Source organism: Accipiter gentilis, chromosome 15, assembly GCF_929443795.1.
Source record: "Accipiter gentilis chromosome 15, bAccGen1.1, whole genome shotgun sequence".
Taxonomy (NCBI): domain Eukaryota; kingdom Metazoa; phylum Chordata; class Aves; order Accipitriformes; family Accipitridae; genus Astur; species Astur gentilis.
The window spans coordinates 5,980,074-6,001,151 of record NC_064894.1 but is presented as its reverse complement, the minus strand read 5'-3'; the positions used below and the strand labels follow the sequence as shown (position 1 = coordinate 6,001,151).

At 38.8% G+C, this 21,078-nt stretch overlaps 1 protein-coding gene across 1 annotated transcript; it reads right to left on the bottom strand.

Annotated features, from left to right (window-relative positions):
* Positions 1-930: 930 nt before the first annotated feature.
* On the bottom strand, positions 931-19,834 carry DDX43 (DEAD-box helicase 43). Its single transcript, XM_049817993.1, has 16 exons — positions 19,468-19,834; positions 18,764-18,819; positions 18,241-18,373; positions 16,772-16,879; positions 16,148-16,229; positions 14,300-14,456; positions 14,103-14,221; positions 13,738-13,848; positions 12,181-12,322; positions 9,508-9,608; positions 8,643-8,730; positions 6,891-7,018; positions 6,166-6,275; positions 5,294-5,432; positions 4,416-4,503; positions 931-1,038 (listed from the first exon to the last, which is right to left on the bottom strand). The coding sequence occupies exons 1-16, from the start codon at positions 19,832-19,834 to the stop codon at positions 931-933; spliced, it is 2,037 nt and encodes a 678-aa protein (XP_049673950.1).
* Between the last annotated feature and the right edge of the window lie 1,244 nt (positions 19,835-21,078).

The window sequence follows — 21,078 nt, the reverse complement described above, 5'->3', positions numbered from 1 at the left end:
CATATAACTTCCAACAAGTGAAAACACACCCCATTATCATTAGCAGTCTGTGTGAAGAACCTGACATCCAAATGTAAAATTTGAATCAACTTTATCTGAAAGAAACAGAAGCAGACCTTGAAATTATCTTTTCTTTGCAACTTTGTTAACATTGCTCCAGTAAACTCTGGTTTTTTTCCTCCTTAAGCTAGAAAACTATATCCATGAGAACAAGAGTAGAAGCTGGTTTTTTTCCAGTTAGCCACGAACACATACTTCTTGTTATGCTCTCCTCCATTAGAAAGAAATGCAGACTTCTCTCAAAAAACCCCAACCTTGAGACACAAATCTGAACAAAATTACTTCCAATGTTAAGCTTTAAAATAATTAAAAAACCCCACCAAACCCAAAAAACTTGCTTCAGCAAACATCAATTACTGCAAACAGAGCAGTTTTCAAATAACTAAGTTATCCTTGGAAACACTTATGCATGCCACTGGCAGATTTGGCATATCAACGCAGAAGTACAGTACTTTGAAGCCACACTGACAAACATGGCTTACATTCACTAATCCAGTTCTCTGAAAATAAAAAGAAAAAATACATTTTACATTCATATATATTAATACTGCATTTAATTAAAAAAACAAACCCACAATAGTTGTTTTTAACTAGTAGATAATGGCTTTAGAAGTTATGCACATCACACAAGAAAAAATGAAATTCATTTTTCTCAAGTGAAAATAGTGTCCAAGCACAAAAGTGGATTTACTTCTACATAAAGTTAATCCAGTTTTCTTTTCTAAGCCAATTTTAAAAACACATTTTATTTAAATGGGACAGGTACAGAAAACAATCAACTGACAAAAGAAACTTCTAAATTCAAGCCCATAAATGCTAACACTAACTATAGTCACTTACTTTGTTTCCAGTAACTTCAAGGGATTACAGTTACTTTGAGGGCTTTCTCTGAGGTCTTCGTATATCCTTTTCTATTTCTCTTCTGATTTGAAATTGTTTGTATCTTTCTGCCATTGCAATAAGCTCATTAGGAACTACCTGATAGGAAAGCAGCATAAGAACAAGGTCAATTTTAAATAATTCTAAACTTTCAGACTCTTACTTTACAAAAATGCTATTGATTTGTGTATTCCCAAACTTGATTTTGTTATTTATCTGGCTCCTGTCACTTTGCAGAGTGTCTTTTCTGTAGAGATGCATAGGGAAATCTTTTTTACATAGAAGTATACTGAAATATACTGAAAAATAATCAGCACAGTGTCCTTGGATTTTCAATTACATATGTATGCTAGTATCACTATATCTGATGACAACATATAACCAGCTAATTAAAAATTTGTATTTCATTAGATTGAAATCTATCTTTCGTAATAATGAACAGCTGGAAAAAACATCCCATGCCACTAAAAGGTGATGCCATACCATATATATTTGAATGTTACACTATTATGATTGATATTAAATTCCTTTTGGAAGTTTTAAGAACCTCTGAAGAGAAACTTTGGTACTTAAAGTGTTGCCATAGGAAGGGTTCTCACATGGATAAAACAAAGCTAAAAGAAGGAAAAGAAGGGCAGGAGAAAGTGGTCAGTTCTCCCACCACCGGGAGGTAACACGAGCATCTTACCAAGACCCGTGGTGCTTTTTGGCATGTTTGTAGTAAGTCGAAAAAATTATGTGTATCATCTGCACACTTTGTCACCTCAGAGTTACTCATGTTTGTAAGGAATGGGGCCAGATGCAAAGAATTACAGACAGACTATATTGGGTTGAATGACATGAATCGTTGAATGAAAGAAAAAAAAACCCAACAAAACCCCAAACAAACTATATACCATTCTTACAGATCATGGAACAAAGGCAGTGTCCAACAAGCCTTCTTAAAACAGATCAGGCATAATGCAGACATTAATGCAACGTTTACTGCAAAAAGCAGTATGGGTGACTACACTGTCAGAAGAGGTTTTAGATCACTCATCTATCAAAGCCAGCCTGCTTCAACAATCCGATACAGCTCATCGCCACGCAGCAGCTAGAAGATACCCAGTCCAGAATCAGTGTCCCGATCGGAGTGAAGAGCAAGCTTCTGCAGTGCGTGTGAGCATGGTATTAACGTGATTGCTCAGCCTCTGTGCTTTGTCCCTCCGCAAGTGGCACAAATACAGTGCAAACAGTACAGTACAAACGAATTTAAATACTGTTAAGTCTCCTTAGAAACGCCTAGATGTGGCAATGCTTGCACAGGTGAAGAATGCAGCTATGACAAAGGGCCTGGTGGAGCAGGAAGGTATATTCTTCCAGTTCCAACTTCTTTTGTTAAGCTTTATAATTCAGCAATGCTTGCCATTTGCTATTAACAACTTTTCTTAAGCTAGCATAAGCGTCCGTTCATTAGTATACATTTTATGTGCTGAATTGGTCTTACTGGTAGACAACTGCCCTGGTTGTCCAGAGTCCATAGAACAGGATGCCTATGCAACAGTCTATTCTGCCTAAGTTTTAGACATTGTTTAGAAATAAAGTGAAAAATGATGCATATCTCTAGCTGAAAGTCATTACAGGAAGTAATGAGACAACATTACTATCCAGTTGAAACATTAGATAATTTTCTTCCTCAGGATCAGATCCTCTCCTACAGCATGAAACAGAATTTATTCCAACTGAAATTGCAACAATTTCTTGCAAGAGTTGCTCTTGAGCGGACACAAGAACAGAGTGGGAAGAAGCCTGGATATGGAACATAAAAATCTCAGTGAGGTAATATCCAGCATCTACATCCAGCAAGATTTTTTACGTGGACAATCTGTGTATCTGCTAAACGTAAAAGCTAGGTACAGTAGTCCAAATGAGAAAACCAAAAAGGATAAAGATGCCATAATTTTTATGTAACACTCTTGGTATTAGAGAGATCAGTGTTCTTCTGCCCGATTCCCTAATAAATCTGTCCATGCTTCCTAATAAGCTTATCTATAAAGATCCCTGCAGCATGATACAGCAATCTTTCTGTTGTACCTGTTTTTCTTTAGGGAGATTATCTGTACATTCAAAATCATGGAAAACACCTGGCTAACAAATGCACCTTACTTGTTTTGAAATTGAAGTATTCTGAACCTTCAGACCATGTTTTCAGTTGCTCTCCTTCCCTTTTGCATGATGCTTTAAGACTGAAGTAATGATATTTTCACTGTCACGAGGAAAAAAAACCCTGGCTGTATGGATACTTGCTTTCTATCAGCTATAACTAAAAGTCTGAGAATAATGTTGTGACTAACAGTTACCCTTGAAAGTAAGGATTCAGAGATGCTCTTTTCTCCTCTGAACTCAGAGACTCGTTCCCAGTTGAACTTACACACGTTAAAAGTTTGGGAACTTCGCAGTCTGCAGCAGGAGACAAGGCATGGATGGTAACAGCTGACTCAGAACAAGGGAGCTCTAAGTTCTATTTAACTGGCTTCCAAGTATCATTACTGGTTTAATCTCTTACATTTTCTGAAGAAAAAAAACCCACAAACAAAACCAAACCAAAACAAAAATACCCCACCCTAAACAAAAACCCAAACCCTGCAACTTTAAGAAGTTATCATCAGGGGACAACTCTTTTTTTCTTCTTTTCCTCCCTTCAAAAGCATCTTATGTTTGCAGTAAGTGGCATATCTTTCAAAGAAGAGCTGTAAAACAGAAGATTCAGGTGAAGTTCTAACTCAGGGTTTAAAGTTTGAGTTAGTGCCCACAATAACAACCACAGGTCCTCGGTAAAAGCAATTCAGTTTGTACTCAAACTCCCATCCCTCAAAAAAAAAATTTAAAATTTCAACTTGAGTCAGGGCATGAACTGAGGGTTTACTATAAATCAGGCAAAATACTGTTTCTTGTTACAGCAAGAAACAGCAACATAATTGCCTCCGGCTTCTCAGATATGGTAGCAAGAAAAGAAAAGAATTTCTTTAAAATAAAGAAACAAATCATATTCCAGTCCTATTTCCCATACTATTTACAAACATCTGTAAGAAAGATAGTTTGGAAAAGTACATGCAGATATCACAACTGTCAGATACAATAAACTGAAAGATAGCTTAGCTTTTTCTGATACAAATATTTAACAGTGTAAATATTAACAGTAAGAACATTGGTACATGTGTCCAGAAGTGAAAGACTGGAATAAAATACTATGAAATAAAATAGATCCCGTGTGCGTGTATGTTTGTTTCTTCTTCTTTGGACATGGAAGGCTTTGATTAAAGTTCCCTGTTCTTTGCTGGGACTCATCTGTAAGGTAAAATACAGCTAAGGATATCCAGGACAAGAGAGACTTAAGTACCCATTTTTTGCCTGAGACATTACAAACACTCACCAAGGAAGTTTCAGGTAGTAACCCAGAACCAATATAAATCTTACCCAGTAAGATGTATTCTTACTTGGTTTGCTCTTTCCAGAATCTCAATCAGCTCAGATGCAACCCTCCAATCACTCTTAGTGACAAGCGTTACTGCCTCCCCAGTACGTCTAAACAAGGAATGAAATAACTGTTGATCCTCAAAACAACTGCTGCTAGGCTTTTCCTATTGACCTACACAGTAGTAAATTGTACTACAGGCAGTATTATTGAACTGGTAGATAAAACTGGCTTGAGTATTTACTATGCACATGACAGAAAACAACTTTTCAGAAAGATCAGAATACGGCAATTCACCCAAAATGGAGCAAAGGCACAACTAATTTAAGACTTTTAGACAATAAACCTGGCATAAAGACAACATATATAAGTATGAAGAGACATACACTCATATAATGATTAAAATAAGCACATACACAAGAAAAATCACTCTTGTGCCAGCCTGGGAAAGCAGCATTCAAAAGTCCTAACACCCAACTACACCACCATGATAGGCTGAAAACCTTGAATTTATCTACATTTTTTCCCGATGGACTGTCTAGGAAACTAAACAGCTCAGGTCATGGAAAGACAAACAAGGAAGTGACACTTCAGAGTATCTACACCGAAGTTGTTTTGAACTGTAATTCTTCCCCACATTTAAACTAGCTTTCGAACATCTCTGATCTCCATTCACTTCAATGAAATAACAGAAAAGTGGAAAACTTGTTTGCCTTAAATTTAAAAGTGAACCAATTTCAAAACATAAAGCAGTGTGTTATTATCTAAAATATACTTTGATAGACTTGGAGTCTTCACTCCCCCACTGCACATCCCTGTAGCTCTAGCATTTGACAAAATAACACCTATGCAGTGCATAAAATATTGACAATATATTACTATTTTCTTGTAAACACTTACCCTGCTCTTCCAGTACGACCTACTCTATGAACATATTCTTCAATGTTACGAGGGAAGTCAAAGTTAAAAACATGAGTAATATCATGCACGTCAAGGCCACGGGATGCCAAGTCAGTAGCTACCAGTATTCTGACTTTGCCTAAAACAAGTACAACAGAGAAAGAGAGTGGGAGTTTATGGAATGAACAGAAAATATACCCCAGTCTATTGGTCTTCTAGTATATAATGCACTTATTCTTAACACATAAAGGAAAAATATGCTTGTTACATATCACACTGAGTTAACTTCAAATACAAGGTGGTAAGTAAGCACTCAAAATGTCATCTTACTATTATTTGTATTTCACAAGTAGAACAGCAGGGTGCAGGGGAAGCAAGAAACATGCCTAGCTGATATAAAGGGTCTGTGAAAAGAACAGAAACTTCCAACAACTATATTCTCAGCTGGCATCCTTATCATAGGATTATTCTTTGTTTTATTAACATGTGATCACATAACCCCAAAGTATAACCCTACTGGCACAATCAAGAGCAGAACTGTTTCACTGAAAGCACCATCATTTGACACTTAAATTTGCCATTCTGCAGACTAAAACATATTGACTTTTTCACAGAGATTTAAAAAATAAAGTAAGTCTTACTTTTAAGTAATTTAACTCTTGGACATTCCAAATTTTATTTAAGAGCAATCTCTTTTTGTTTGCTGGGTTTTTTTTGTCAAATTAACAAAATAAATATATCATCCAGAGCTCTTTAATATTTTCATTTCTATGGTACAGAAGAGACACGGCACTTACAAATAGGCAAAGTCCTGCACATGACAAACTTTAAAAACCTGGGCTAAATGAACCACTACTTCAGTACAAACACACCTTTCTTGAAGTCATCTAAAGCCTGTTCTCGATCACACTGTTCCCTGTTACCATGAAGTGACTGTACTGGAATTCCCTGGAGACCAAAGTCACTTGCTAAGTCATCAGCTCTAAGATGAAATAAAACAATCGTTCTTAAAAGGAGAGAAAAAAAAAAAAAAAGAAAAGAAAAAAAAGAGTGCAGCATCTAGATTTAGTTCCAAAAGCTAGTAATGTGACAACAAAAGCTAAACATGTGCCTAAGGACAAAATCCTACCTAGGTCAGCTGATATTTATTATAAACCAGTATGAAAGCAAGAATATTCCCCACATAAATGTTTGCTTTTATTTATATGTAAGAAAAACAATAGATGATTTTTTGTGTTGTTCACTCAAAAAGCTCAGGTATGGTACAACGACCAACCCCCCCACCAATCAGGCCTTGTATGCACCAGCTGCCTATGAAAGTAAACACTACATCGCACTAATGTATCCCCAAGAACCTTAACATCTACTTTAACTATGTGAAGTTGAGATTTACCACCACCGTTAATGATATTGAAAAGGATACAAACTACCAGTCAGTCTGGAGGAATGAATAAATAAACAAATAAAAATACTACCACTACCAGCACATTGTTGACACGAGCTGTTACACTTGGTTATTACTATGTGAACTAAGAAACTACCCAGTATTTCTGTTAGAAAAAATGAAGAGATGTAATGCTGGGAAGTGATTACATACGTAAGTTTTTTTCCCACAAAAATGATGACCTTATCTTTTGGCTTCATAGAGTCAATGAAATATTGCATGAAAGCTTTCTTTTCCTCCTCAGCGATAATAATAACTCTCTGTTCTACCGTATTTACTGCCTGTTAAACAGCAAAAACAGATGTTAAGTAGAAACAGGTTAGAATAATACCATTTCTGTTAATTCTCATATTACAGTACTATAAAACTAGTAATATGATACCATGAAAAAACTATTTTAAACCCAAAATACATATCAGTTTGGAATTCAAACAATGCAGATTTATTTGTTGTTTCCTAGTTGCTTTAGGACAGTAGTAAAATTTAACTTTAAGCAGTTTGCCAAATCATGTATTTGCAGAGATTTAGAGGGTACAGATTAGCAGACCAGCGAGGTGAAATAAATATTCCCAGTATTAGTGAAAAATCAGACTGAAGTACTTTAATTTGAGTATATTTTATGGTAATCCAGAGCAAGTTAGAACAATGGCAGTCTTACTTGAAAGGACAGCTTTTAAAGAAGATTCTGTAATCTATTTGAAATTATCAGTTCTGTTCAATTCTTCCAACAACAGTTTGTAGATAAACCTTTACTTCATTATATTTGAAGGTTGCCATAGAATGTCTAAGGTATACTATGCAAGTAGTATAAAGGTCTAGAGATTCTCATGGCACTGCATCATGATTTTGTGGCAAGGGTTGAACAATCAGTCCAGTACATAGAAATATTCTCTCTCTGTGTGGAAACCCTTCCCCCCCCGAGGTCACCTCTTCAATTAAGAGAAGCTCCTGTAAAAGAGATGAATGCATTGGACAGGAGAACTAAATTGCACTTGGTATCTTTCAAATTCCTATCCTCTGTCTTTGACAAGTAATGCCCCTTTGATAAAAGCATAGCTCTGAACGACACAGATAAAAAGTACATTTCCCCCCCTGTATGTCTACCTACAAGTGTACTGGATACTAAGTTTCCTCATTCCCTAACACTAAAAAAAGTGGAACTGAAAAGGAAAATTTTGTAATTTAAGTACCAAACTCAAAGCAATCTCTGGACCAGGATGCAGAGATCTTGGAAGAACTACTATTACTGTAAACTCTGCTGGTACCGGAGTCAACTACACATTGCTGCACAAGCATGACAAGTATGCAACTACACCTACATATTATAAGTTTTGGACTTTAAAGACAGTTCTTATTCCAACATGTACATTCCTGCTCTAGACAAGTGCCCTTCAGGAGTTTATCACAGAGCTTCCACTCCCTTTGACAAACCAGCAGTTAAGAAACACAGGTCCAGATAAGGATCTCTACGCATTAGAAGGAAAACCTTCAGAAAGATGAGTAAGGAACAAGAACTTGCTGAACAGAAGTGAAGGCTGTAAAAACAAGTGCTCAGGCAAGAACACATGGTGCTGTGAAGTACAATATTCAAAGTTCAATTTGACTGATACTTGTCGATGGTGACATCTTCTACTGAAGATCTAGGACTTCAAGATCTTGTTACAGAAACCTAAGAACAAAGTTGTTTTCTACTTTTTTTTTTTTAGTTCTTTCTAACCTTTTAACAGTGCTTTAGAAGAATAATATGGAGCTGTTTTTTCAAAGTTCAGATTCATTTTAACGTTACCTGCATTTACTTGCATATATTTACAAGCAAAATATTCCCTGGTTTAACTGTAGGTTCTTCTCAAAAAAAACCCCCAAAAAACAAAAACCAGGCAAAAGCTCAGGAACAGAACAACTTACTGCTAAGTCAAGAGTGCCAACATATACAATCATAGGATTTTTCAAATAAGATTTTGCTAGGCGACGAACACCGTCAGGCCAAGTAGCACTAAACAGGAAGCAAAGAGGAAAAGCAGCACATAAGAATAGAGTGCGAAACCTTCTCCAATTCATTAATTTCATCACATTCTTCTTTCTTTCTTATACACCAGTGAAACACTTGAGCCTGCAATAACAGTAGTGAGTTTATGTAACATTTAGAAATAATCTTAATGAGTCATTAGTAAATAGTACTCAAGCTTTAAAGATAACTTTCTAGGTTAAAAGTACAGGCAACAGTTCAGGAGCCTTTCTAATGAAGCCAAAAGCGAGTTTAGTAGTTCAATGATAACTTGTAAGTTTCTAGTCAGTTTTTATCTCTAAAACAATAGCTCCAATGCAAAATATTATAACAAAAATTACTGTTGGATTATTCTACTGTTAAACTCCCCAAAACTGCCTTATTTCAAAATTAATCTGAGTACAGCCTAGCACAGGTACTGATCAGAAGGTTAGGATACACATTTGGTCCTAGATAGAAAAAGGGAAGTTGGCATTTCAAATTGCTATGGCAAATTCTAGCACTCCCAGGACACCTTCCTTTTTGGGAAGAACTCAGTTGTTTTTATAGCTGATGTAAAACATCAGACAAGGGGTACAAAATGAAAATGAAATTGTCAAATGGCTCATTAGGACTGACTAGGCAGAATTAGAAAGAAAACTGGTGCCATTTCCATTTAGGCTGGTAAAAGTTGTAATAAAAATGACACACTTGTTTTGAAGTTTACTTGTTCAATAATCTTATGTTTACAGTGTTCAAGTACTGAGCACTATTATGCATACATACCTTGTCATAACAGTTTGTCTGTCAGGCCTCACATCTATTAGGATCTTCATTATCTGAGGTTCAAAGCCCATATCCAACATTCTGTCAGCCTCATCTAAAACCTGCTCAGAACAACTTTATTTATTGCGTCTAGTTCCTTAGATAAGGGTTTCAGCAGACATTACATAGCAGACCATTTTAATGGTAAGAATTTTAATTGCAGAATCCACTCCATAATGTATTGCAAAACCTGTTCAACTTCTATTTCACCACTCCAATTTCCTTGAGGCTTTTTCATTTAGCAATACATTTGTAGGCAGAACAAGAAAATCCACAGCACCTTTAAGAGCACTTAAAAGTAAATGAAGAAGAAACTACAACTGTTTGTTTAACAAGAATTTGGTTGGTACCTAAAACTAAGCACAGGAGAGAGAGAGAGGGGGGGGGAGAGAGAGAGAGAAACCAAAACCAACCAAACCTGGGTGGGGAGGACCCCACACAGCACACTTTCAGTAAGACATTTTTGGTAATTCAAAGGGGGAAAATCTCACTTCTACCTTGTTAGAGATCTCGTACCAGATCAAAATATCAGTTATCAATTTAGTTCCTCATTAGAAGTAGGAAAAAAGCCAGACCATACATTCTGGCTCACATTAGGACACTGTAGAACTCCCAGAGCTCAAATTTGTTTCATCTGGAACAAGTGAGCTGAAGGTCTGAATACAACTGTTTGGAACTGACTTTTTTTTTTCTAATATACAAACACACTTGTGAATGTTTTAAGAGTCTCATACAAAGGAGGCAGCTGCCATCCAAGACTCATTTTTCTCCTTTAATTTTCAAATAGCGTTTATATAAATCAAAGTTCTATGGATCATCCTTTTAAGTATTGACATTTTCTAGTCACTTATGTGGAGACATAAGACTTTGATGATAATCCCTTTCTACTGTCCTTATTTTGCTGTTCCATTCTTTTCAGATGTTTTATTCTATTAAAGGTTTTTAGTACATTATCTATGTAGATCTCTGAAATAATAACAAATCATCAGCTGAGAGACAGAAGACAAGAATTCTATTTCTTGATTTAATTCTCTTAATCTTCAAAGGACTCATGGAGATTTCATTAACAACTTGGATTCTCATACAATGGGAAGGCTGAAACATCATTGTATCCCAGTCTCTGACCTTGGAAGGCCTTTGGTAAACAATTATATCATACCAGGAAATAATACTCAGTGCACTTTGGGAGCATTCACAGGACTCAACAATATCTTTAAATGAAAGCTGTAAATGAAGCTCTTCAGTGAAGAGCGTTCTTCATCCAAGGTGTTAAGTTGAAGTCTAACACCCCTCTCTTTTCTCTGAAATAATGCTTCAAGATTAAATTATTTGTTGGCTGAAAACTGACAGTGAAAGCATCTTATATATTAAAAAGTACAAGAAACTACAAGGAAAAAATATATTATAAGATTAAAAAACCACAGAATTTTGGATGTGCAACTTCTCATATGGGACGTAAAGAAGCACAGCATTTCCAGAAAGTCTGAAGCATAACCACCTTGCAAAACACGGTCCTTGCACTGGTATCAATATTCTGAAAATATGTAACTGCTAACAGCACAACAAATGTTTTTTTCCTGCTTTACATCATCATATTTTTCAGTTTGATAGCTAATTCTTTTTAGTAATGTCATACTGTAGTATATCCTGCACATACTGAAACATCTGATTTTGGTTACATACATACTCTTTGCTTTACAAAGCAGCGTGTGCCTGGAGTATGACCATACTTCACCTTGGTAGAGAAAGATTACTAATGTTCCTACAGTTCTCAAAAAGCAAGTTTTCAGGCCTTTTTTCCTCCTGCTTAGCAATTACATGTTACACTTCTACACAAGGCTACTCTTCTGTCTTCCAATAATCCTCTTTTCTTCTAGATGGCCAAATTTCTAATGATGCTATACCACCACCAGCCTTGCCAGTAAGCTCACAACTATTACCTAGAACTGGAGATAACTTGTTATGGCATAATGAGTATTTAACCCTCAGAAGGGAGTGGGGATGGAAATAAGGGAGGGAAAGCAGGCCAAATTGTCAAACTAGGCAACAAATCGCCAGTTAAACAGACAGCTCACAAATAATTTGAGTATATGAAAATATTTTACAAAATACTTTGTATGGTTTTAAGTGTCCAGCACAGCACAAGGCAAGAACGGAATGAAGACAAGGATTCATAACAATGATATTTTCCCACTGAGCTCAAAAGAAAGTCAGTCACCCAAACACTTAAATACCTAACTGTTTGTGACTCTGGTGCTTACTGCACAAGTTCTAATAAGAACTTGAGTCACTGTTAACCTTTATAAGAAAAGGAAAAGACAACTTGGAAGAAGCATTTCATCCATTAATAACTGATCCTGACAAAATGAAGTTTAAACCAGAAAACATTACGAATGTGAGATAACAGTTTAGCTTACTGTGCTAGAAGCCTGTTTTATTTTTTTCTAGGGAATATTCCACATCTGCAATGCAGTTATGGCAAGTATGAACCATCCTGCCAACACCAATCTCAATGTTAAGATGTATTGTAATTAAGACTTAAAAAGTTTAAAGAAAACTTCATTAAAACTTAAGTCCACACTAAGTTAAACATTTCCCAACTGGTGCAATACTCATCCCGTATCAGCTACTTGCCAAGTATGTTATGCTCTTCAAATTTATGAAGTTGTTCATCTGAAGATCATTCAGTCTGCCAGGAGTAGCAATAACAATATCCACACCTTTGGTAACCACGTCTATCTGTCCTTTTCGGTCCCCACCACCATATATGCAAATACTGAAAAATAAAATTTTTTTACAAAAGCAGTGTATTAAGGTTCATCTAAAGTCAATCTTTTTCAAACAAATGCCACCATGTTGCTTCATTTTAAAAAGTATCGTCTGGTATTACCAAGACAAAGGAATACAGCAAGTGTGACTGATCGTATCACAGTAAATAATGGACTTAACACTGAATGATACTCCCTCAACAGTTCAGCAATAGCTTTCTACTGAAATTGCAGTGAAAGTAATCATGAAAGGAAGGAAGATGGCTATGAAGCTATGAGTATGTTTTGGGTTGTTCTGAAAATATTCAGACCAAAATAGACAAACGTATGACAGGATGCATGATTTTCTAAACAGTACCATCAAAAGTCAGATGTTTTGCTGTTATAACAACCAACACATTCGATAAGGTATCAGGCATACACACAAACTTAACATGCTCTGCAAAACTCCTTAGTATTTTTGGGAAGGAAGCAGAACATACATTTCAGTATTTGATGACTACGAGACTAATTCTGAATGCCATACAAAGTTACCAGAGAGCCCTAAAAGTAAGTTTCGGAGTACAGTAATGTCTGTTGAATACCTTAAATGAAGATCTACACTCTCAGCAGGTTTGTGGATGAAACCACACTGGGAAAGCAGTCAATACACTAGAGGGCTAGGCTGTTACTCAGAAGAACCAGAAAAGAACTAGAGAAATGGGCTGACAGTAATCTCATGAAGTTTAACAAAAGCAAAGATGGGGATGGAATTACCCCAATGGCTGAGGGCCAACATGCTAGAAGTTGGCTTTGCAGAAAAGACATGGGCAGGCAAGAAACTGAACATTATTCAGCAGTGTAACCCCACAGAAAAGAGAGCCAGCTGTGTACTACAGAGAAGGTAGCCAGCAGGTTGAGAGAACTCATTATTCCCCTTTACTCGGTACTTGTGAGACCACACCTCAAGCACAATATCCAGTTTTTGTACCCACTGCCTCTATTACAAGACAGACATACCCATACTGGAGCAAGTCCAGCAGGCAGCTACCAAGATGGTCAAGGGGATGGAGCGCATGACGTGAGAAGCTGGTAACCAGGCTTGTTCAGCTGAAAGAGGAGAAGATTCAGGGAGATCCTACTGCTGTCTACAACTACCTAACAGCAAGATGCTGAGAAGACACAGCCAGACTCTTCTCAGCTGTCCACACAGAAGGACAGAAGCAACAAAGCTACAACACGTAGAACTCCAACTATATAATAAATAGATATTCACCATAAGAGTAGTAAAAACAGGCATTCTAAAAACTGGGGAAATACGAAGTCTGCATTTACTACCTTCCCCTCCTCTCCTAGAAAATGCAATTTTAGTAGGTGAATTAAGCCACAAGCGGTAGGAAAAAAAAATAATATTACTTAACAAGCAAGTGAGACGTAAGATTACCTTTTAATTCCTTTGTACGTGTACTTCAAACACTCTGCCTCTACTTGAAGTGCCAGTTCTCGAGTGGGAGCAAGGACTAACATTCCTGGCCCCCCACGCTGATCTTTGGATCTGCAATAAAGCATCTTTAGAATGTGGGCTAGGCAAAGTCCATTGCATCTGACATCGACTATTTTTATACCATTCTAGACTTTCTCAGTAACAGAATCTACGGTGACAGCTTTGGTACTCATTCCACCAGGTTTATAGGGTTTTTTCCCACTTTATGATTTATTATCTTCTTTACTAGAAAACCATCATGTAGGGGGTGGGGGGTGGGGGAAGTACCCACAGCTAAACAAGTCAGACATGTGAGCAGTCCTTACATTGGTTGTGAAGTCAAGTGAATGAATCCAGGCATTAAGTAGGCTAATGTCTTCCCGGTACCAGTCTGTGCTATACCAATAAGATCAATTCCTTGGAGTATGATCGGCCATGCCTGGGACTAATATAAACCAACAAATACTTAAATATACTTTTCTCTTGAGCTTTAGTTAAAGAGTTGTTAAAATTGAAGAAATACCTGAATTGGCGTAGGCTTTTGAAAACCAACTTTTCTAATATTAGCCATAATATCAGGATAATGCTCAAATACATCTTCAAATTTACAAACAGGATTGGGAATGCAGCGTTTTTCACCTTCTTTTAAGTCATCACAGATTATATTATTATTTTCTTTCCTGTATAGAATTAAAGAAGTACAATTGCTTTAAAGTCTCATTATCTGAAAAAGTAGAGCTAACACAAAAGACTGCCCTTCCGACTTTTTTTTTTTTTTTTTTTAAATTCCTGGAACAACAGAAAACAAGTTCAGGCTCTTGAATGAGACTTCTAACTCTTCTTCTAACTTTTAAGAAAGCCTTACTACAGAAACACTTCTCCTGGAGGCATCAATTACCATTCTTTCTTAAGAGTGATTAATTTGAAGTTATATGTGGTTATTAACATGAACTGCAGTCCTGTCATATCAGACTTCAATTATACTCTATTACAAATTAAATAACTGTGACAAGTTTTTAAACCTAAAGTCAACCCAGAACTCAGAGGAATGGATTGGACTTGTCAGAACTCCATATTCTGACAAAAGCCTTCCTGAAATATTTTCAGAGCAGCTTCCTGGATGCTCTAGAAAATACAAACAGAACAGTTTAGAAAAAAGAACACTGTCAGTAAGACAAACTGAAAAAAAAAAAACAACCCCAAACAAAAAACCCCAACCCAACAAAACCCAAAATACATCAATGCACACAAAAAGCTACATTAAAAACTAAGGTTCTGAGGCTACCCCCAATTAAGAGGTATTAATATGCATAAGTAGTTTATCTCATTCCAGTCCTGTACTCTTCTGAAGATTGCATTCAGCAAATAGTTTTACTTCAAGCAGGGTGTGGGCTAGGAAAAGAATGGGTAATTCAACCTCTCCTCATGTTTACAATTTTTTTTTTCCAATTACTGTCTTTTTTCCCTTAAAGCAAACAAATTAGATGGAAAAGGAAAAACATTCCATTATGTTTTTGGAACAAGTGCTGTTCCTCAATGCATGTTCTGAACGTACACAACAATGTTCTGTTGCTCTTGACTAGCTCCGACAGTAACACATACATATACTTCAAGGAAATGGGTGTCAATTCCATGCTTTGCTCACTGTGGCAACCTTTCTATGGTGGGCATGCAAGAGGAAAACCAGACACGATGCAAAAAGAAAAGTAATAAAAGGTAATGATTCAAGAACATTCACCAGCTTCATTAGAACTACTGAAAAGGGTTGAAACTATTACCAGGGCCTGAACCAAATCACTTGAAACAGATCATCTGCTTTTCTTGTGAAGTAATCATGTAGATTGCTGGATCACAATGAATAGATACAGTTAACTGAGGCATGTACTCAGCAGGATGTACTTGTAAAGACTAGACGGATAGCAAGACAACAGTAACAGAACTTGAAATCTGTTCTGAAGATGGTATTTGACTAAAACATATGGGGGAAAAATAGTAGCCAAGAGGTATTCAACATGTGAACAATAGCATTTGGAAGGACCTAGAAAACGTGAACATGCTGTCTCACAAAATGCAAAGAAACAGCCAAAAGCCAATGAATGGTCTTGATTTTTCTCCCTTCTGAAAGTCAACTAGATGATACACTTTTAGAGGAGCAGTTAATCCCTAACATTAATTTTCCAAGCAACTAATAATACCCCATCTGCTAGTTAAGAGTTTAACTCCTAAGAAAGAGTTCCTTAGAAGATCTAGTTTATTACAAGACCCTAACATTAATGCTGCTGTCTCAGTATTTCATCTCCCACTTTCTGGCCTTTATACCTTAAATAGTTATTTTTGCCAAGCAGATGATTCCCTATAGAAATGATCTTACCGCCATAGTTCCACTTCTTCTTGTGACATAGATGCAGTCCTTGACGATTCTTTATAGAAGTTTTTCTCAATTGGAGGCAAGTCTTAAACAATGAGAAAAAGTAAACTCAAAGACAGTAAGAAATGCTACAGGTTCAGGGCAAGTCTTCTAAAGCTTAAGATGGAAATTTCGAAAGCCAAACAGTGCCTTGTACTAGGAGACCAGTCAAAAGTGGTGTAAGACTATTGCTGTTCATGTAAAAAATGAAGTCTGAGAAACACTGAAGTATCTGCAAAAGAATCACTTCCCCACATTTCAAGTTCTAAAGTAATTTCTACTAACATATATAGCATAATATTTAACAATTCTCAGATTTTTGCTGTGGCCACATACAAAATAACAGCATTTTTAAAGAGTGAAGTAAAAATACCAATTGAATGGCAAGTTTAATTCTTCACACAGCACCTACAGTGTCCTCCATGACTATGCTGAGAAATGCTGATGTGGTCACTTCACTGCAAATACTTAACCAATTTGGACACTGAAAGATTCAGTCATCTCAAAGCAAAAAGTAAAAACATTTAAGCATTCAACAGATTTATCGTATAAAGACAAGTACCATACAATCAAAATTTTAAAACTAACCTGCCCACTTCATAGCTTCATATTTAGCTTTGTTTTCTCGAAGAGAGGCCCAGTTAATCACTGGTTTCTTTGGGTTATTTTCAGGCTTGATAATGTCCAAGATTTTTCCTGCAGAGTTAGTACCAAAATGCTGCTGTTTCATGGAATCTGTTGCAGGGTCAGGGAGACCCACACCCTCACCCCCCCCCTCCAAAAACCCACAAACACCTTATTTTCTTTTTCTACGGTAAGGCCTCTTATGTGATTTTGAATAGGTGTGAAGCACTTAAATAGAAAATTCTTTCCTAGGTCTTAGCCTGAAACATCAGTTAAAACATGTATAAATCCAGTTCTGATAAAAAAAGAAGCACATCACATCTTTAGCTACTTAGAGAAAGTAATGACAGGTTCTGAAATGTTGCTCCTCCACCTGTCAATAAGGCTTGCTGTACAGCAGGCTTTTGAAAAACTTGTGAACCCAGTAGATGATGTGCAGACAAAAAGCTTTATTTTTAACAGCTACAAGAGCAAGGTTTTCTTCTAAAGTATCCAACGACACCACAATAAAGTCTCAATGTAGTTACACTCTCTACTTTTTTGATCAGGTTAACACTTTGTAAGAAAGGTTTTACACCGAAGATAAAAATGGCAACACAATTATGTATTAGTGGAAAAGCAGGAAACACAGACACACGTACTAGGGAAGTGTTAACTATTTCTAGCCTCTTGAAACATACTCATCCACCTTCTAGGGCACTTCTAAAATCAAAACTCACAGCTACTCCATCCCTTATTCTAACACTGGAACACAAGTCTCAGATCCCTTCTTCTTCTTCATCAGTGCCTCAGATCAAAAACTATGGATGTTGTTTGCCCATGCAAAAAGTTGTTAGGAGCACGTGCAAGACAAGTAACAGTAACATAAGCAGCGCTTCAACTTACAATCATTACTCATATATCCATGTAACAAAGTTAACACAATAAAGCCTAGTAAAGTGAGGCATGATGTGCGACATCAAATCTTAAATGCTAACTTCCCATGAAGTAGTAAGAAAACAGCATCGCCCATGCTATAATTAGTACACGGTACATTAGTACATAGACTACATTTATAAAAGCTTATCGAATTTTAATACTGCACAGATACTACATTAAAACTTAAACCAGAACCAATACTTGTATTTCGGGGGAATTGGACAGATAATGCAAGAAACCAAGTAGTATAACATTCTGCATTCATTAAAATTGTTGAAAACACACAGGAACAGATTTTCACAAAAGTCTGGCAGTTTGAGGGCAGGAAACTGTTCATAGCTGAGAAAGGAGGATGTCTAGATATTTCTAAGGAGGTATGCCATTGCCCAAGAACAAGGTGAGAGTTAACTCACTTTAGCAAAATACCAATATAAAAACACTCCAACAAACTACCGAACGTATGGAAAGACAATCCACTGTCTTTTTTTTTCTTTTTCCAAAACCACATTTCTTACCTTTTTCAGTCCCACCTCTAATGTAGTTTTGTCCAGATCTCATAACAGCATCGTCAATCAACATCTTGGCTTTGTTTTGCACAGCAACGCTACCAAAAATCTTTACTTCAGCTTCATAGGTTCCCTTTATAACCTACATTCATAAAACCTGAGTTTTTTTAATACTGCAAAGACAAACATCATATGAGAAAACATACTTAAACAATCTTTTATTTTTTTTTGTCTGAATTTTAACTTCTCTTCCCAGGAAAAGGCCCTTTAATTCCCTTTGTGAAAGAAAAGGAAAACAAACGCAACATAAAGAAAAAAACCCCAACCAAAACAGTAAGCTTTTCCTACTTTCATATACCAGTCAAGTTGCACCCTCAATTCCACTTCCCTTTTCCCAATTCTTGTAACAGAATAGAATTATTACAGCTACTACAACACCCTTCAATTTGCTGCAGTAATTCTGAAGCACGGAAGCAAAACCAAGTATGTTCCCAACAGAGTCCAGGCCTGGATGACACACAGCACATGGTACCTTTATCCTGGAACCCGAAGAATCCTCAAGTTCTCTTATTTTACCTCCACCCCGACCTGTTATAAAGATACACTTAAACTATTACAGAGATTTAGGCCAAACCATCAAAAACTACACATGGTAACTCTAAGCATTTCAGTTGTGACCAAAATCTAAGACCTTCATATGAGCACACGCATCCAAAAATAAAAGAACTTGTGACACTGAACTGTTGGAAAATGCAGGTAAATTTTTTGGCAATTAACCAAACGCAAGGTGCAGGACGGGGGAGACACCTCAGTTGAAGAGATGGAGCAGCAAAACCAGCTCAAGAGCCACCCTTCCTCCACATGACTGGAGAGGGACTTCAGCCCACTTACAGTCTGCTGGCCCTGAGAAACGGACAACAACCCAACCACTTTAGGAAGGAAAAGCTCAGCTACCCTGGCCAGTGGGAGAGCTCCACTTTTCAGCCAGTACCCTGCAAAAGCATCCTGCCATCCTCAGGCGAGAGAGGTGTAAGGGAATCACAAGGGGCTGGGGCCCTTCTACGGCCGGGGAGAGGGGAAGGCAGCCATGCACCTCCTCGGGGCACGGAGGGAGAGAGGGAAGGGGGGTTAAGGGCCCACACCAACAAACCTCTCCGCGGCCGGGTCCTCTCCTCCTCCCCCCTCACCTCAGCGGGCCAAGCGCCCCCCCGGCTGTGTGTATGCGGCCCTTATTACCTATGAGAGCCCCGACCAGGGCGTTATCAAGGTGGAAGCAGAGGGGCGCCACGGCGTTCCCAGCCTGGCCGGCGGCGACTCGGGGCGGCCGCTGCCGCGCCGCTTCCCGCGGGCCGCGGGAGCCTCCAGCGCCTCGAGGCCCCCGCTCTTCCTCTCCGAGGTCGGCCGCCGCCTCCCACTGCCACTCAGCGCTCCTTCGTCCCCCGCCGCCCTCTACGGAGGCGCGGCGCTGCGACAGGAGCGGCGGCCGGCACGGGGGAGCGGCGGCAGAAGATGTCGGCCGGCACGGGGGAGCGGCGGCCGCAGAAGATGGCGGCCAGCCCGGCCCGCCGGCATCCTCGTCGCTGCTCGTGTCCCAGTCAGACATGGCAGCTCCCCGCCTCGGGCTCCGCGGCCCATGTGGCGGGCCTCAGCCCGCCTTTGGCTAGGGAGCGCGCTGATTGGCCAAAGCGGGCCGCTCCCTGAGCGGTGATTGGCTGGCTCCCGCTGAGGGCCGCTGGGTCCCAGGTCCTGCCGCCATCTTCCTCCTGTCTCTTTCGCCCGCCTCGGGGCAGCGCTGGGTGGGCTCCGCCGAGGAGGAGGCGGTGGTTTAGGACGGGAGGGGCACGAACTCGGTCCTGAACGTGTGGGAAGCCCCCGAAGAGTGTAGGGGAGAGAGGCAGGCAGCCTCAGGGCAGGCTGGGGAGTGAGGGTGACATGGAGTAACTTGACGAGGTGTCAAGGCTTGTGGCATGTTAGTACATCTCAGTCTGAACTTCTTAGGGAAGTCATAATATTTAACCTCAAATTAAGCTCTGATGGTACTTTAATGAAGATTTTAGTGTGACCGAATGTACTAAAGCTGATACAATATTGGAAACCGAGTCACAGAACAGCTGAGGCTGAAGGCACCTCTGGAGGCCATCTTGTGTCCCGTTCCCCCCCCCCCCCGGCTCAAGCAAGGACACCAAGAGCCAGTTGCCCAGGACCATGTCCATATGGCTTTTGAATATCTCCAAGGATGGAGACTCCACAACCTCCCTGGGAAACCTGTGCCAGTGCTTGGTCACCCTCACCGTGAAAAAAAACAACCCAAAACCCAAAACAAGAAAAAGCTAACACCTCCCCCTTCCCCCTTCAATTACACTGAAAATCTGCTAAAGGAGGGTTTAAATTTCCCCTTTTAGGCACGGTTGTGTACTCCTGTTGTACAGAGCTGAACGGTGAACGTGAACCGATGTGTCTCCATGGATGCACATGGCTGCCTGTGCCTGGCCGTGGTGACCTGCAGGGTAAGTCCGCAGGAAAAACGTCACGCCGCTCTCTTCTGACCCTTCCCTGCTCTCTCTACGTACATGTGAAGCAAGACTGCCTGGATTCACACAAGAAGAGCGTGCATACGTGCTTGCCTTTTTCCCCTTTCCTGTGTGTATTCTTAGGCAGAGCGTGGCAGTGTTCATGTAGCCTGTGGGTACAAATGGCTGACGTGAAAAATCTGCCTTTCTGGAGACTGCATCTTTAAATTTCTGGATCTAAGATTATATTCACCAGAGGGGCAGGGGGTAGCCTGTACATGGAAATATCTTGCTCTGATTTTGACACCTCCACAGGGGCAGTGACCACCGGAACAGG

What these genes read in the sequence shown, in the direction of transcription:
- DDX43 (XM_049817993.1), bottom strand. Translation starts at nt 19,834, where the DNA reads ATGTCTGACTGGGACACGAGCAGCGACGAGGATGCCGGCGGGCCGGGC. An exon ending in CACTTGACTTCACAACCAAT is followed by an intron (nt 13,849 to 14,102) that starts GTAAGGACTGCT and finishes GCTTTATTGCAG; the next exon opens with ATCCAAAGATCAGCGTGGGG. An exon ending in GGTCGTACTGGAAGAGCAGG is followed by an intron (nt 4,504 to 5,293) that starts GTAAGTGTTTAC and finishes TTCCTTGTTTAG; the next exon opens with ACGTACTGGGGAGGCAGTAA.